This window comes from Ruditapes philippinarum, unplaced genomic scaffold (assembly GCF_026571515.1).
Source record: "Ruditapes philippinarum isolate M1 unplaced genomic scaffold, ASM2657151v2 ctg2716_1_1_1_1, whole genome shotgun sequence".
Classification (NCBI taxonomy): domain Eukaryota; kingdom Metazoa; phylum Mollusca; class Bivalvia; order Venerida; family Veneridae; genus Ruditapes; species Ruditapes philippinarum.
This window is the reverse complement of record NW_026863181.1, coordinates 1-17,933: the sequence shown is the minus strand read 5'-3', so window position 1 is coordinate 17,933 and position 17,933 is coordinate 1. Positions and strand designations below refer to the sequence as shown.

At 33.2% G+C, this 17,933-nt stretch overlaps 1 protein-coding gene across 1 annotated transcript; it reads left to right on the top strand.

The window, feature by feature from the left end:
• Positions 1-1,461: 1,461 nt before the first annotated feature.
• LOC132721388 (D-beta-hydroxybutyrate dehydrogenase, mitochondrial-like) lies at positions 1,462-17,712 on the top strand. Its single transcript, XM_060705684.1, has 6 exons — positions 1,462-1,709; positions 8,498-8,695; positions 13,974-14,126; positions 15,782-15,975; positions 16,326-16,562; positions 16,761-17,712. The coding sequence occupies exons 1-6, from the start codon at positions 1,511-1,513 to the stop codon at positions 16,860-16,862; spliced, it is 1,083 nt and encodes a 360-aa protein (XP_060561667.1). The 5' UTR covers positions 1,462-1,510; the 3' UTR covers positions 16,863-17,712.
• Positions 17,713-17,933: the final 221 nt, after the last annotated feature.

Genomic DNA, 17,933 nt, shown 5'->3' with positions numbered 1-17,933 from the left:
GCTCATGGAAGGCAAATATGTTTCTTATGGTGTTTTTGAGATTTTAAATGATTAAAGAAAAAAAAAACACATTGTGAACTTGGAAGACATCCGTCCCGGAATATGAATATAACTAAATACGTATTGAAGGGATTTTATGTAAACTTTACAAAGTCATAGAGACATTTGAGAGGAAGTGCAGAGTTCAAGAAACATAACTCTACCTTGCTTCATGTTTTAATTATCTCCCTTAAGTTGAAAATGCTTATTCTAAACTATCACTTAACTTACACACAGTTGTACAGACTCGAATTTGCCAAAGTGTCAAAGAACCATAACTGCATTCCTTAGTTTTTTAATTATCTCCCTTTATAATACATGTACTTAATTATGCTTGTCCAGAGAAATACTGGAAAAGAGTTGATGGAATTTGATTAACATTTTACACAGCGAAAACATTCAAGTGAAAGGAAGTGTATTTTCAAAGAACCATAATTTTTCCTAGCTTAATTTTACAATTATCATCTCTTATAATGCATCAACATTTAAAATATAGGTTATCTGGAGTAAATCTTTTTAATGATATCTCACTCAAACTAAATACAGTTGTAGAGACTAGTGAGCAGAAGTGCTGTGTCAAATAACCAAAATTCTACATTACTTATTTTTTTAATTATCTCCGTTTATATTATTTCATGATACTTGTTCAGAGAGAGGATTAAAATATTGAAGGAATTTGATTGAAACCTCATACAGTGAAAGAGATTAGTATGAGAAGTGCAGTGAACAAAAGCCATCAAAAGTTCTAATGACATGGCCTCATTCATATAATGCGATGCAAAAATATTGGCCAGTCGAGTGTTTTCTTGATTCTGATACAGAAAATGTAATATATTTATATCACAATTGATTATTTTTTATAGCTTTGGCTCCTTTTATTATGTCATGTGTTAAAATAGTCGAGCTTGAAGTTTCCTCTGGTAGTTCTTATTTCACTTGCGTGCTCTTGCCAAAATGGGCCAATAACGGTTTGTGATGGACCTACACGTACATGTAACCTAAATATTATATTTGAACATGTGTGCCATATAATTATTGTATCAACTACTGTTCATTTACTGAATTGTGAACTTTATATTTATCAACCGGCAACACCCTTCACTCATTGAATTATGTGCCCCCTAAATAGTAAAAAATGGTAATTTTGATCCTTCAAGTACGTCCCAACTGCATTGCCTTCAGCACTTTGATTTTTGTGTTTATCATGTGTTTCTAATCGATATTATATATTCAAGTATTGTAAAGTGCATTCTTTTGTTCATTATATTTACAAAATAGGCAGTCAAAGAAATAAAGTTTCTCTAAAGATATGCATGTATTTTAATCATAAGTCAAACAGTAAGACGAAAAAGCAGACGATTTATTGAAACCTGAGTAAACGGTCATGCGCATTAAAACGCAAGTACGTTGCTAAGATTTTTGTAAACATAATATTATTTTGTTATTGCTACTGTGGTACTTAAAGTTAATCATGGGATCTTTTAATATAATTATTATTTTTATATTCTTAAACATTTCTTTAGTTTACATTATTGGTTTTAAAGTATATCTCTATATATTAGCCATCTTAGTTTCATGCGTTTTGGCTTATACAGTTTATACAAAAAGGAAGAAATGTAAAGTACCATTTCGTGCAGGTCGAGGTGTTTTGATAACAGGATGTGATACAGGTATTAGTTCTGTTTGGTATGGTGGAATTTTTTCCGCAGTGTGAGTAAATGTAGACTAAGAAATGTAATTGTTTCAAAACTGTTCTATATTGATGAATCTTGAAACAGACTTTAGTTGTTGATAAGCTCCGCCGTCTCTTGACTAAACGAGGTAAACATACACACGGCTGCTGTTATTGCACACATCTTGACCACATTAAGAACTGATAAGCTCAAGTATTAGATAACATTACAAGTCTTTTTCAGGTTGCAATTATCCTTTAATAATATTCATTGTGTTTATAAATATTGTAAATGCAATTCAAAGTACTGTTATGTCTTGAGATATCAAATGTTCATAGCCAAAAAATACATGTTTTTCTACTGTTAAGTAAATGCGGATTAAATAATAAAAGTTAAAGGAAAAGAAAGGACTTATGAAAAGTCTTTATCTTTTTACTCTTAAGATAACACTTGACATGAAGCATGTTCTTGTAAATTTAAAGTGTGAAGTGAAGACGGGCAATTCATAGGAAAATAACGGCTATGGTGCCATGAATGTAGGAAAAATATACTGAATGTTTCTCAAAAAAACATACTTACATTTTAAACATGAAATGTCCAGATGTTTACAGACCTACACAGTTTGTGTAAAGGTATATAAATTTGATGTGTGATACCTTAGAAAATAATGATTAAGGTCAGACAAAAGAGAGCCAGCTTTATCTGAAAAGGACACAAAAGTCTGACTCGAAGTACTTATAACAAGTTTGAAATTTCATGACAACGGAAGCCGGCATTATTTTTAAAGTTTTGTACATTTGTTTATCAAATAGCTTACATATATTGCTTTCGAAATTCATAGGTCATATTTTTGAGAAAAAAAAATCTCATGAGGAAGTTTTCTCATAGAAATAAGTTTGAGAAAATGAAATTGGTCTTCGTTAAAACATTGAAGTAGTGGTTGATTGAAAACTTCTAGATATGAAGGCCAAAAACTTGTTGATTAATAAGTCCAAGTCTCAATTTCATAAATGTAAGTAAAACATTTTTTTTCATCATAATTATATGATATATGCATGTATTATATGAACAAGTAGTTCAATGACTGATGAAGAGAAAGAACAATACTTATTTGAAAACGCAATGTAAAACTATTTCAGATTAAGGTTAGGGTTAAAGCTAAGAAAAGTTTCTTTTAAAACAGACTGAGCTCTACTGCTGTCAACTTGAGTCTCGGCATACACTCTATCCCTTCAAGCAGATAATGCTTCTTGAGTGTCATCACTTTTATGATGACACTTTTTATATAGGTTTCCCCTTAGATAATGTCGTTCAGGAAAACACTGAAAGATATTGCAGATGCTGCATGTTTCCTGTCTACTATGTCTACAAAGAAATATATTACTAGGAAATGCCGTTAAAAATCTTGATAATGTATTTAACCTTAAAAAAGATGATGATCACCGGATTCTTTCCACGGATTGTCATATTTAAAAGTAACCATATTAAATTCTTTACATTTAACTTTTACATGACCTCCAACATAAAAACATTATGTTTTTTTTTGTAGTAGGTATTAATAGAATTTGTCTTATTTTTACACTATTATCTATTTTAATAATTTAACAGAATTGTTTAATTTTAGCTTCAGCTGAAAAGTAATTACTCTGTACTATCAATTATTCTTAAAGTTTAAGTTTACTTATAATTAACATTTTAAGTGTCCGTCCTAATATAAGAATTCATGCATAATATTATGTGTCAGTAAATCACCTATATTGTTGACTGCTAAGAAATTTGTAGCAAGTTTAAATGTGCACTGGGAATGTTTACTTTCTTCAGGTTACGTGCCTTCCTCCGTCGATACAGTGTATGTAGTTAAAATTATACAGTAGTATATTTTACCTTGACATCTCATTTGAGATATAATATTCTACATAATATACTTGTCACCAAAATCAAAACATACAATATGGTATCAGAAGTGATGGAAATTAAATTTAGCTTCACCTGATATTTGGATTGGATTATATTGACTGAAACTTTAATAAAAAATAAACAAAATGACACTCTCTGGAATAACCCACCAAACATGAACTGGGACATGACCTTCAACATGGAAAAAAATTGAAAGAAAATGTCAAACTAATATTCAGTGGACCTCTTAAGAAAAATCAGAGGAAGAAAGAATATCGTACCTACTTATATGGGTAGGAGAAAAGGTGCAAGATATTATGCAATCCTGGAATTTAAACGCAGATGATAGAAAAAAGATCGACACATACTTCGCAAAATTTCAAAATCACATTCAACCTAAACTAAACCAAATTTTTGCAAGGTACCAATTTAATGACGAATGGGAGGGTGATAAAAATATAAACCAATTCGTCACAAGATTAAAACTGAAAGACAACGAATGCAGATACCAAGATGGAACAAAAGACGAAATGATCAGAGACCGCATGTTTTTCGGGGTGAACAACCAAAAACTAAGGGAGAATTAATTAACGAAGGAGAATCATTATCATTGGACAAAGCAATCCAAATCTCACAAAATTTTGAAAACTGTAAAAAACAAATGGACATTCTTAACTCGCGAAAAGATGTAAATTACGTCAAACATGCACGAAGGCGTGGTCGTGCCAACACCGAGCACAGCGCTAACAGGATCGACACGAAACCGAAGTTTAAACTACTGCCTGTAGAAATTGTGGAACATACCATGACATCACACAAAGAAGGAAATGCCCGGCACATGGACAGCAGTGCAAATCATGTGAAATGTACAACAATTGATCAAAAGTATGCCGTTCAACCAAACAAAAATATGTCCATGAATTGTCTAACAATTTAAGTGAAAAAAAGTGATGACTCTTGTATTGATAACTATTTCATTGACACGGTAAGTCACAAAACATCGCCAATCCCGCGCGTTTGTTGAGATTAAGATTGGCCCGAAATGCAAAAGCAATAATTTTAAACTTGATACAGGTAGCAGCGTTAACATACTCTATAAGCGCAAATTTGAATCGCTGCACATGAGAATCCTTTTGCAAGTCCCCGATTCTAAATTTGTCTCTTACTCAGGTGATACAATTGAAGTAATAGGAAAGATCAGTTTAACCTGTAGCTATCGTACCGTACAAGTTACTGTAGATTTCTATGTCGTAAACAGTGACGCTCCATCGCTTATAGGATTACAGACTCCATTGACCTTGGTATAATTAAACTCACATATGACATTAATTGCCAAAATACTCAGTACATGACTAAATAATCAGAAATGTCTGAATACGGTGATTTGTTCAGGGGTGTAGGCATACTCCCTGTAAAAACTAACTACACCTGCGTGATGACGCTATTCCAGTAATTACACCTCCGAGACGTGTACCGGAAGCGCTCAAATAGCGACTTAAGCAAGAGGTTGAGCAAATGGTCAAAGACGCCAGGGATGGAACCTACGGACTGGGTACAGACCCCATTGTAGTAGTCGAAAAACCGAACGGAAAATAACGTATTTGCCTAGATCAATGACGCAATATGAAGACCTCATTATGTCACATCAACACTTGATGACTTAACAGTAAAGCTTGCTGGAGCTAAATACTTTATCATGCTAGATCTTACTCATGCATATTGGTCTGTACAACTTGTCAAACAATCGTCTTAAGTTTGCATTAAGTTAACATTTGCTACTCCTTTCAGTAGAAAGAGGTACTTAAGGTTACCATACGGTATATCATCAAGTGATATACTTTGTCAAAAGGTCAATCAGGTATCCGAAGGAATAAACGGAATTCACCCTCTTTTTGATGATATTTTATTAAGGCGAAGCACGCAAGGTGAACATGATAAACGTCAAACACAGGTCGTATTATGCGCGCGCGAGCAAGTATCAGGTTTAATGGACAAAAATGCACCATTGGCGCAAAATCGGTACCATTTTTTGGTCATATCACAGAAAGTGGGTTAAAAGCTGACCCGTCTATGATCGAAGCAATTATGAAATTGCCAATCCCCAAAAACCGCAAAAAGATCGAAAGACTCTTGGGAGGTCAAATATCTCTCTAAATTCGCGCCAAATCTAGCAGAAAATACAGTCCCCTTACGGAGCCTCTTGAAAAAAAGATGCAGAGTTTATTAGGGACCATGTTCATGACCGAGAATTTTCTGAGGTCAAAGATATTATAACAGAGCACCGGTACTCGATCACTATGACCCGACAAAGCCGCTTATACTTGAAACGGACGCTTCGAAGTTCGGAGTTGCTTGTTGTCTTTTTCAAGAAAATTAACCTATCGCATTCGCAAGCAAAAGCCTGCCGCAAACTGAAATCGGTTATGCTGTCATTGAAAAAGAAATGCTTGGAATTTCGTTCGGATGTAAACGGTTTCATCAATCAATTCACTTATGGTAGAGAAGTTATCGTGCACTGCATCACAAAACAATTTCTGCCATTATAAAAAACAATGTCCGCAGCACCGTCTAGATTATCTAGAATGCTACTAGCTCTGTCTAAATATCAGTTAATCGTTAAGCACATGCCTGGTAAAGAAATACCAGTTAGTGACTGCCTATCACGACAATGTGTCCCTGATACATACATAAATATGTCTGACAAGCTTGATAATTACGTGCAGACCGACGAATAGGAAATTTTCGCGCCAAAACGTGCAAAGACGCACAAATAAAAATTCTGAAAGAGACTATATTAAACGGTTGGCAAGATTCTAGAGCAAAGTACGAGTAATCATCAATGCTTCATTTCTAGAACCACCGCGATATTGAAAGCACAGAAAATGACCTAATATTTCGGGGTCATACGATTGAAATACCGAAAAACTTGAGAAATGAACTTGTACAGAAAGTTTATTCTTATGTAATTTTGTTGTGATTAATGCTTCCGAGGGATCACTTTGTTTCCAGATTTTCATACAGGTCACATGGGAATTACGAAAACACTTGAACGTGCAAAAGATTTTTATTTTTGCCAGGCATGTACAAACAAATAAAAGAAAATGTTAGCAATGTAGCATATGTCTTACATACCGCGACGCAAACACTAAAGAACCGCTAATGACCACAGAATTCCCTGACAGACCTTACCAAAAAAAGCAGCAGACCTGTTCTATTTTAAAGGTAAAGAGTATCTATTGACTATATATTACAATTCGAAATTGTTTGAAGTAGACTATCCACCAAACACTACATCAAAATACCTGAAGCATTTGTCTCAGTCAATGGTAGTCAAAAGCTCAGAATTCAAAGAATTTCGCTAAACAGTGAGGGTTCGAACACAGAACTTCATCCCCCGGATATCCCAAGTCGAACGGTCTTACTGAAAAAGGTTCTAGGTATCGCGAAAAAAACTTATGCAAAAGGCTGAAGATACAAGCACAAGCATTTACATTGCATTACTATAATACCGCAATACACCTCTTGAGTGCGGTTATTCTCCTACGGCTGGAGAATAAAATCCATTGTGCCAGTTACAAATAAAGCGCTGGTACCCATTTTAGTAAATAACTCAAAAGTGCGCAGTCTTATGAAAGAAAATCGAAAGACAAACAAAAGGTTAATTAAGACAAAAATGCAAAATATTTGCCATCTTTGTCCTTGAATCAATCAGTACGCATTAAAATAGGAAAAACGCGGAAACTTGGAAAAATAGTAAAATTACACAGTGACCGCTCCTATCATGACGGCGGCATATATCGGAAAAATCGGTCAGTATTACGCAAAGTCCGGAAGACACAACCGATATTGAATCATTTCATGCGCAAGTCTGGACATCTCATTTGAGATATAATATTGTACATAATATACTTGTCACGAAAAACAAAACATACAACATGAACAACGTTAAATTAACATTATTATAACCAAACTTTAAGATCTTGTATGTTGTAATTGAGGTTGTATACCACACTTAAGTAAAATTATATATATGTATATAATTATGCTTATGAAATAATTTTCAAACATCAAAGAATATGTAAAATATGTACTGCAAATATTTGTACATATTATATGTAATAATTAAAATATATGCATTCATTTCTTATTGAAAAATTTGACTTAGACTTGATAGAACATATTTTTATTACCTCCCTTTATTTACATGAAGTATTAATTTTGGTAATATCTTAATAAATAATGCTTTTTTGGAACTTGCAAAATTGATAAATCTTAATTTGAGCATCATATTTATGTTATAAAACCATTAACAATTTGTGTTATAGGATCTTTAAATTGGTGCAAATGTAGTTAAATATTGGGTCATTTGAAACAATGTCCAATATACCACTATAAAGCACTAAACTATTGTTTATCAATAATTTGCTAATTTGAGTAGCATGTTCTGTTCACAGCTTGTTGAATATCTTGCCAATCTGATATCGATAGTTGAATCTGGAGCATTTTAGGTTGTTACTTATACCGTATTTCTGTACGTTTTTCTCTGCGTTTATGTTATATATATTTACAAGTAATTTTTTAACACACTGAAATGTTAAATATTCTAAAATTGATCCATATGACCTATTACAACTTTTTCACGCCATTTCAAGTATGTCTTGTAAGTACTGCGTTACTACTTTTGAATAAGTTTCTTTTACTTGCATTTAATTTGCAATAATTATATCGTTTCAAACCAGAAGCATGCAGGTATTTCATGCTATTGAATTCATACAGGTTACTAGTATATTGAAACCCAATGCAGTTTGGGAAGGTTACAAAACTATCACTTGCTTTTGATATAGAAAGATACTTTCGAACATCGTCATAAAATATTTTATACATTAAAGGTTTAGGACACGATGCAGCGTTGCAATTTGTCAACACCGGCTTCATAGTGTTTGCTGGCTGTTTGACACCTGAAGGGGCAAATGATCTCTGGCAGAAAGGAGGAGGAGGAAGACTTCATGTTATTCTTTTAGATGTTACAAGTGAAACAAGTGTTCAAGATGCCGTGGAAGTTGTAGAATCAAAGATTGCCGACTCAGGTACATTGTAGTCCCTAGCAATCCGGGAAAATGAGGTTGAAATCTATCTTATAAATTTTGACATTTCTTTAGAAGCTGTACCCCTCTTACTTAGATATACATTTGAATATCTTTATTCTTTACATGAAAGATAAGAAATTGGCAAGGTCTGGCTTATACATATGAAGCATTGGTGACCAAGGTTTCATTGAATTTTAAGCACAGTTGCACCAAATGTTTCGTCATAAATAGACTGAAATTTTAGGAGACAAGGATATATGTACATACACGCTACTTAACGAATTGGGGTTTGTATATATTATAGATTACACTAAAACTATTCTGAAGTTACGAATGATTCATTTAATTGACGTTCTTAAGCACTTATTGGCACTTTTATGGGTAGAAAGATAACGAGTTGTTAGAGCCGATTTGCTGTTATAGGGGTAAGAGTTCGATAAGACTCCCGACGGTCGTCTTAATACAAACTCTGACCCATACTTATTTTCGAAACTATCTAAGTTGATTTAAGTATGGGTAAGAGTTTGTATTAAGACGACCGTAGGGAGTCTTATCAAACTCTTACCCATATAACTGCAAATCGGCTCTCACAACTTGATATCAGATAAAAAATATGATAAAAAATATAGAAAGTGTCACCTCTTTAATTAAGCATAACATTGTTTTTCCCCAGCAGTCACGTACAAAAAAGGATGGGGTCCAATTACTTAATCTGGCATGTAAAACAATGAGTTTTCAACAATACCTACGATTGTTAATGCAATTCATTCCTGTCATATAAAACAAAATAACTGCAAATCAGCTCTTACTCGGCAGTAATTAGTGTAGCCGCTTTTTCATGAAGAAACCAGTGCTGATAGTGAAAATTGTGATTGGCATATTTTAATTAGCCAGGTCAGGTGTTTCTAAAAAGGCTGATAACACTGTAGCAATGTGAGGATACATTCAAATTTCTGTTATTACATAGATAATGCACGTGGAGCTCAGCTCGCAGAGACAAATGAGAACACAGTAACATTTTTGATATCCTTTTAACTCTTAGAAAAATGTCAATTATTAATTGCTGACTGTTTATATTTTCTAGAAAAAGTAAGCAAAACATTATTTTGTTTCATATGACAGGAATGAGTTGCATTAACAATCGTAGGTATTGTTGAAAACTCATTGTTTTACATGCGAGATTAAGTAATTGGACCCCATCCTTGTTTGTACGTGACTGCTGGGGAAAAATAATGTTATGCTTAATTAAAGAGGTGACACTTTCTATATTTTTATCTGATATCGAGTTGTAAGAGCCGATTTGCAGTTATATGGGTAAGAGTTCGATAAGACTCCCTACGGTCGTCTTAACAGTCCTACGCATAATACCCTTCCAGCTTGCTGAATCTCAGTAAGGGCTTATCAGCTAGTAAATCACTATAGCTGTATGTCTCCCATTAACACGTCCACCGAGTTGAGAGTTTTGTCATTATTATTTGCCCCTCTGTATTCTTATCTAATGGCCCCAACGTTGAAGGATCAAATTTCTTTAGAAGATACACTCACTAAATTCATCAATGTTTTTCTCTCCTTTCTTTTGTAAATGGGTATGTTGCCAATTAAATTGTGAAACTTAGCAATTATTTGTAAATATACTTTATAACATACGATATTTTTTTTAATTAATAATAAATACTCATTACTCATACTGTTACTCATGTTACTGACTGAACCCCCCTCCCGGCCTGCTAAAAAACAAAAACAAAAAAACTGTTCATATATGTATCTTTTACTGCAAAGTGCAAGACTCTTAACTAAAATGACCAGATAAGTGATATATTTATTATTAGCTCGACTATTCTAAGAATATTGTGAGTTGTCCTATTCACCTCGGTTTGCAAGTCGACGTCAGTGTCCATGCTTTAAATTAATGTTTATGCGCCTATAACTTCTTGATTTATTAAGGTATCAATTTCAAATATATATTCCTCCTCATCATCCACATCATTTGATAAGGTGCAAAACTCTAAAACCAGTATCTCCAGAACTTTATCCCCTTGAACTTAAAATAATGTTATATTTTACTCTAACATCTTTATTTCATATTAAAGTATTGACTTTAAACTTCAAACATGTGACAATGTTGTTTTTTTAACTCTAACACCAATTTTTCCAGAATTATCTCCACATGAACTTTTTTTCTCTCAAAAAATGTTACTTTTTACTTTCTTTTTTATTTCTTAAGGTATCAACTTCTAACTTCAAATATATTTCCTTATCATGTGTGACAAGATTCATAATTGTAGCATGAATATTTCCAGGATTATTTCCCCCATTTAACCTTTTATTAAAATAAAAAATGATATTTTATAACTTTAAATAATAACATGGCAAGATTCATAACTCTAACATCAATATTTTCAGAATTATCATCCCTTTATACTTAGAATTTTCCTTAGTTATTTCAAAATCCCGCAATGCATGGCAAAGTTTCATACCTACTGGACATGATTGTTGTGTAAGTGGGGACACACAGACAGACATGAGCCTTAGCTGCGATACATTGTCCAGATGTGGTAGACATTTGTGCCAAGTTATTATAAAATCTTTCCATGCATGACAAAGTTGCAGTCCGGACATGAATGTGTATCTTCAAACTCTTCTCGATTTATGAATGAATACCTTCAAACTATAAGTATGACCTTGACCTTGAAGGTAGGGATAGGGGTTTTAGTCACGACATGTCGTCTTGATGTGGAAGATATTAATGCCTAGTTATTTTGTAATCCTTAGATGCATGACAGTCCGGACACGAATGTGTGTAACTATAAACTCTAATTTTGATATAGTGAACTTCAAAATGGTAGTGTGACCTTGACCTTTGAGGTAGGGGCGTGATAAGTGGACGCGACACATCGTCTTGATGTGGTAGACATTTATGCCAAGTTATTCTAAAATTATTCCATGCATGACAAAGTTACATTCCGGACACATATGTGTGAACCTATAAACTTTTTTTGTGATAAAGTGAAACTTCAAATGTTAGTGTGACCATGACCTCTGAGGTAGGACGTAATTCTTGGACGCGACACATCGTCTTAATGTGGTAGACATTAATGCCTAGTTATTTCAATATCATTCCATGCATGACAAAGGTACAGTCCAGACAAGAATGAAGTGGGGACGCACAGACAGACGATCGTCCAGACATAGAGGGACGGTGCGATTTTAATATGCCTCCCTTCGGCGGCATAAAAATGTTTCTTAACAACACCTATATCAGGTGCGATTAGATTTATAAATCAAGTCCTGTATTTCTAGAATTATCTCCATTTCATTTTTGAATTAGGGATTTATTGAAAATTAATATATTTCTAAGAATTATCTTTGTTATTATAAATGACATCAACTCTAGACTTAAGATAATTGTCCTTTGTCATTACTTACATCATGCATGACAAGGTTTATAACTCTAGCATCCTTATTTCAAGAAAAAATTCCTCTTTGAATTTAGAATTTTACTTTAAAAACTTTATTTACTTTTGCTTGTATCATTTTGGTAACTTTTTTAAAAAAAAATCACATTCATCTCTTTTCCTACTAGATTGATATATTAGCTTCAATAATGCTTTGAATCAATTATCATTATTACTAAACATTATTTTGCTCCTTCTGAAAAAGGGAAATAATGTAAATCACTGAGGTATGATATGCCTTTAATATGAAAGTAATTTACACAAGTATTTTCATTGTGAGTTGTAAGTGATTTAAAACCTTTTTTTAATGTAATCCAATTTTTTTTGTCTTTAACTATTATTAAAAATTGTATGTATCTCTTTACACTAAAAAGTTAAATCTCAGTTTTTCTTTACATCTAAAATGTTCTCTACATGTCTTCCAGCTTAAACTATACATTCTTGAAACATGATAGGATCATAAAACATTCAAGGGTGCTGCTATCAGTAATACAGTGACAAGCCATGTAATTATAATTAAATGCTCATCACTGACCAGAGATAGGAAATTTTGGGGAAAACTGGAAATTTTGGGTTTATGCGTAGGACTGTTAATACGAACTCTTACCCATACATAACTGCTAATAGGCTCTTACTCGGCAATAATTAGTGTAGCCGCTTTTTCATGAAGAAAATGGTGCTGATAGTGAAAATTGTGATTGGCATATTTTTATTAACCAGGTCAGGTGTTTCTAAAAAGGCTGATAACACTGTAGCAATGTGAGGATACATTCAAATTTATTACATAGATAATGCACGTGGAGCTCAGCTCGCAGAGACAAATGAGGACACATTAACTTTTTGATATCCTTTTAACTCTAAGAAAAATGTCATTTATTAATTGCTGACTGTTTATATAAAAATTATAAACATTATTTCATTTAAACTCATCAGTTAGCATATAATATACTAGTATTAGACACTTATTGTACATCATAAACTAAGAATACCTGATAAGTTCTGATATAATTATCATTTTTTGCTCAGATCTTGTGCAAAATAAACTCAGTAAGTTAAATAAACTGTTCACTAGAAAATGCAAGGAGTATTATTTTACAGGTCTTAAATATCTGAGCAAATGAACTAGAAAGTTAAAGAACTGTCCTGTACATTTAATTTTAGATCTATTCTTTACATTTTACTTCATATTGGCAAGAACTATCCTTTACATTTTACTTTAGAACTATCCTCTTCATTTTATTTCATAATGGCAAACTGTACTTTACGGTTTGGCTTAGAACTATCCTTTACATTTTATTTCATAATGGCAAGAATTATCCTTTACATTTTAGTTTAGAACTCTCCTTTACATTTTATTTTAGAATGGCCAATGAGATTCCCAGATTTCATTTTGTAATTTTAAAATAACCATTGAAAACTCTTCTTATATTCAGTTCTTCCCAGTACATTGTAATTTAGTCAAACTGAAAACAGATCGGCCTTCGGTCGGAATAACTCACAAATTCAAAATTGCCAATCTTACCTCCAATATCGTCCTCATATGGGAGGTAAGCACTGGAAATCAAACAAGTTGGTCCCCATGGCATGTTTAATATCTTGTAAAGATAAGTATAGTATATCAGTTTGATATTTTATATGTGATATTTCGTTGAAATGTACATTATGTCATTAAGCTTTTGTTCTGTAAAAAAATGAGGTTATTTTAGGGATGTAGTGGGGTGTACCAAATGTGTGACCAAGCTTCCTTCACACGATTGAGTTAACCGTATTGTAAATTACTTGTAGATTGAATTGTTAAGATATGTAAATAATAATCATTTCAGAACTTTGGGCAGTCATTAACATTGCGGGCGTGGCGTTTACCGGAGATATTGAAATTGCACTAATTGAGACTATGCAGCGTATTGCAGAAGTTAACCTTTTCGGAATGATCCGAGTTACAAAAGCTTTTCTGCCCTTTATCCGGAAATCAAAAGGTATACGAGAGGTGTTCAAATATGAATGCAACTGGGTCAATTTTCAGAAGTGCTTAACAAACAGTGCCAAAATAATTATCTCAATCCTTCAAAATACTCACCACCATGTGATATACAAAGTTTTAGTCTTTTAATCCAATTTTAAATGCGTTTTCATAATCTTTTCGAGGTATACTGTTCAGACACTGGAAAATAGCCAAACCGAGATTTTTTCGCGTTTGATATTTTCTTCCAGCAAGGTGCTTTTTGAGCCTCGAAAATAGGAAAAAGTCAAAGCGGCAAATAAGGAGATTGAGGAAGCTCGGCCATATTTTCCTGTTATCAGATATGCAACAACCTGACACCACGGAAACCAGTTGCTGGTCGATTGTTTTTGAAGTATTTCCTTAATTTATGAAAGATCTTGGCTTTGTAAAACTTGGCATTTACAGATTTACCCTTTGGAACTTCAATTTGAATAGCAGGACCTTGTTTGGTAAAGATAATTACATACATGACCTTTTTGACGCTCATGGCGCGTTTTGCGCGTCTTTGACTTCCTTTGATTGCCCATATTTTGTTATGTATCATTCGCTTGGGCTCATTTAAGTGAACCAACGTATTATCGCCAGTGATGATATTTGCGAAAGATCTATTGTGTTATTCAGGGAACTGTTTCAACAATTGTTTTGGAGATTCTTACCCGAGCAAGTTTTTGTTCTTTGTGGTATCCATCTGGCACTTATCCTTCTCATTTTTAAATTACGTCTGAGAATAGTATGAGAGGCTCCTACAGAGATATCAACGCATTTAACTATATACCTACTTGTAAATCTTGCATTAGTAGCAATCAAATCCTTTACCTTTTCAACCATTTTTGGTGAAGTTGCAGTTTTCGGACGGCGTGCATGAGGTGCATCTTTTTACTAAGTCCAAACCATTTTAAACCGTCGTGTGACAGATGAAAAAGAAAGTTCATTGTTCCCATAAACACGCCAGATTTTATTAGATATGTCTTTCGCCAGTATACCAAGAATACAGCGGTTGTTGACCTATTTTGTCAGTGAATGGAGACCTTTTCCCAACCTTTTAGCTTTAGTATACACGAGAAGATAGCGTTAATCGAGCTATTGTCAAAGCTAGACTGAACTGATTTACACATGTACTGCGTCAATTGAGAGCTTACACAACCATCTATGCGAAACATGTACGTAGTTCGTGGGTAAAAGCGAGATATTGGCCTAGTTGCATTCATATTTTAACACCCCTTGTACAACGTTCATTGATAAATGAAATAAGATCGATGTATTAAGATAAATGTGAATAAACACAATTATTACGTTTGTAAGCTGTTGTTGTTGTTATTTTTTTCTAGAGACCTGCTTTATATAAAACTAAGATAGAAATAGCTAGCTTTTTTGTGTAGTTTTGACTAAACATTTTTTTATAAACACAGTTCATTACTCTCTGGTGCTAAATGAATATGAAGCTTAAAGCATTATTTTTTCTTCAAACAAGTGTTGGGGCTTGATTTCAACAATAAAACAAGGCTCGTATTTTAAAAGATCGACCAAAACAGACACTATTAGTCTATTACTCTACAAAATAAGTGATGGATATGAAGTTTAACATATTTTCAAATATTGAGATCTGGTATGATTTGTATTTATTTCAAGGTAGAGTAATAAACGTAACAAGTGCAAAAGGGCGAATAGCTTTACCTTCTGACGCTCCCTCTACCATTACACAATGGGCAGTCGAAGCTTTCTCTGACATTCTACGCAGAGAAATGTGCAGATTTGGTATCAAGGTTGTTATAATAGAGCCCGGACATTTTGCAGGAATAACTGGGATGGGGACAATCGACAATGTAATAAATATGTAGATCTTTATCTATTGAATAGTGTTTTCTTCGTGTATGATTCATGCAATCGTTTTAGCATCTGAAGAAGAATGTAATACATGTACTGTACATTTTGCCAATAAGTGTAGGTTGATTTGAATTGATTTTTTAATGTGTATTTAAAAAGTAATGTAATATTTGAAAGGTCAATAAATATCTAACATTCCCCTACTTTTCACAGCAATCAAATAATGCATTCTTAAACATGTTTACATGTGTTTAAAACATTCCATCATATATTTTTTAATAAAGTGTGTCTTAAAAGCTATCAATATACTATTTTACCTGAGAAATTCCAATCAGTCTTATGTTTTCAGGGTACAGATGCCGAAGCAAATCTTTACGAAGCATGGTTCAAGGCCCCTAAACATATCAAAACATGTTATGATAGAAAATACATAGACAGTCTGATACATAACTTCTACCGTGTAAAAAATAGCAGCAACCTTTCCAGGGAACCTGTTTTAGATGCTTTGCAGGACGCTATGGAAAACGTCAGTCCTAAGCTCCGGTACCTTGTACATGGAAACTATTGTGTTTCTGACGAGTATTGTGTAAGTCAATGTAACTATTATTGATCACTTTGTTCCGATTGTTTCAAGTATTTATATATTTTGGAAAATGGATAACAATAACGCCTATTGCGACCATCCGGAAGATATTACTGTATGTCTTCACATCGATTTTGATACGTAAATGAGATTTTTTTTATCTAAAACGCATTATTCATTTTCTTTATTGTTTTTTCATAGGTGCTTGCTGTGCTTAATAATGTTCTGCCGGATTCATGGATGGATTTCTTCGTTCAACGTGCGTTTCCTATTCCAGATGCTACAGAGCAAAACATATTTTGATCATATACAGTATTTTTACTGTAACGAACATACGAGACATACACCAATTAAGTATTTCTTCACCAAAATATACTTACTACTTCATTTTACATTATATTTGCAAGACATTAATGTAACTTAACATGTTCTATTATTACTTAGTATGATGAAAACATTATAACTGACACTGTGTGACGCTGTTGGCAAAAAAAAAAAGAAAATTGAAGGCTATGGATTGCACAGGGGTCATAAAAGTTTTCGATGAGTTTTACTTTCACTTATACATGAGATTTTTTTTAGTTTGTGATTATTATAATATCTAGTTATAATCTCTTTACAAGGGACGCCAGTGTTGATCTGCATAGTAGAAACAACTGTAGCAGGAACCAAAACTGTCATTTATCGTTGCTAAAAACAGGGGTTTAGAAAATCAAGAGACTTTAATGCTTAACTGTGAATCAGATAACGATTCAGATAAAGATAGTTGCGTGCAACTTATTGTTTAATTATAATGTATCATCTTTTTACAGTGCAGTCATTTTTTTCTAAAACATGACTTGAAACTTTCACCCTCGATATTCATACAATTCAGATATTCCTCTAAGTTCTAACAGATACATAAAATAGTAGGGGACCTTTCATGCACACAGAACACCCCTCTCATACTGTACTAATGTGTAAAGCTATCAGAACAGTGTACTGATAGACATTTGTGCCTACTGATATGGAGACTTAGATAACTTTATTTGTGGTATTGGTTTATTGACTTTGTTTTTGGTATTGTTTCATTGCCTTTACGTTAAATTATTGATTATATGATGAATACATATGGTAAAATAATTGTTGTTTTTTTTGTAAATAGTAAAATGTGTACCCCTTATTGGAAAAATATTTTGTTGTTTTATTTTACTTCAATGAATAAATATCATCTAAAGGTTATTTATCTAACGATAATTTTGTACAAGAATTACTTGTTTGTTTCGTGCATTTTTATCCCCTGTCGCGTAGCGGGTAGGGGATTTTAGCTATGCTCTCCGTCTATCCGTCTGTCTGTTTGTCCGTCTCTCCTGTCTGAGTGTCCGTCCAGAGCAT

Coding starts and splice junctions, on each gene's coding strand:
- LOC132721388 (XM_060705684.1), top strand. CDS start 1,511: ATGGGATCTTTTAATATAATTATTATTTTTATATTCTTAAACATTTCT. Junction 14,127..15,781: donor CTTTATCCGGAAATCAAAAG/GTATACGAGAGG, acceptor ATTTATTTCAAG/GTAGAGTAATAAACGTAACA. Junction 15,976..16,325: donor GGATGGGGACAATCGACAAT/GTAATAAATATG, acceptor TTATGTTTTCAG/GGTACAGATGCCGAAGCAAA.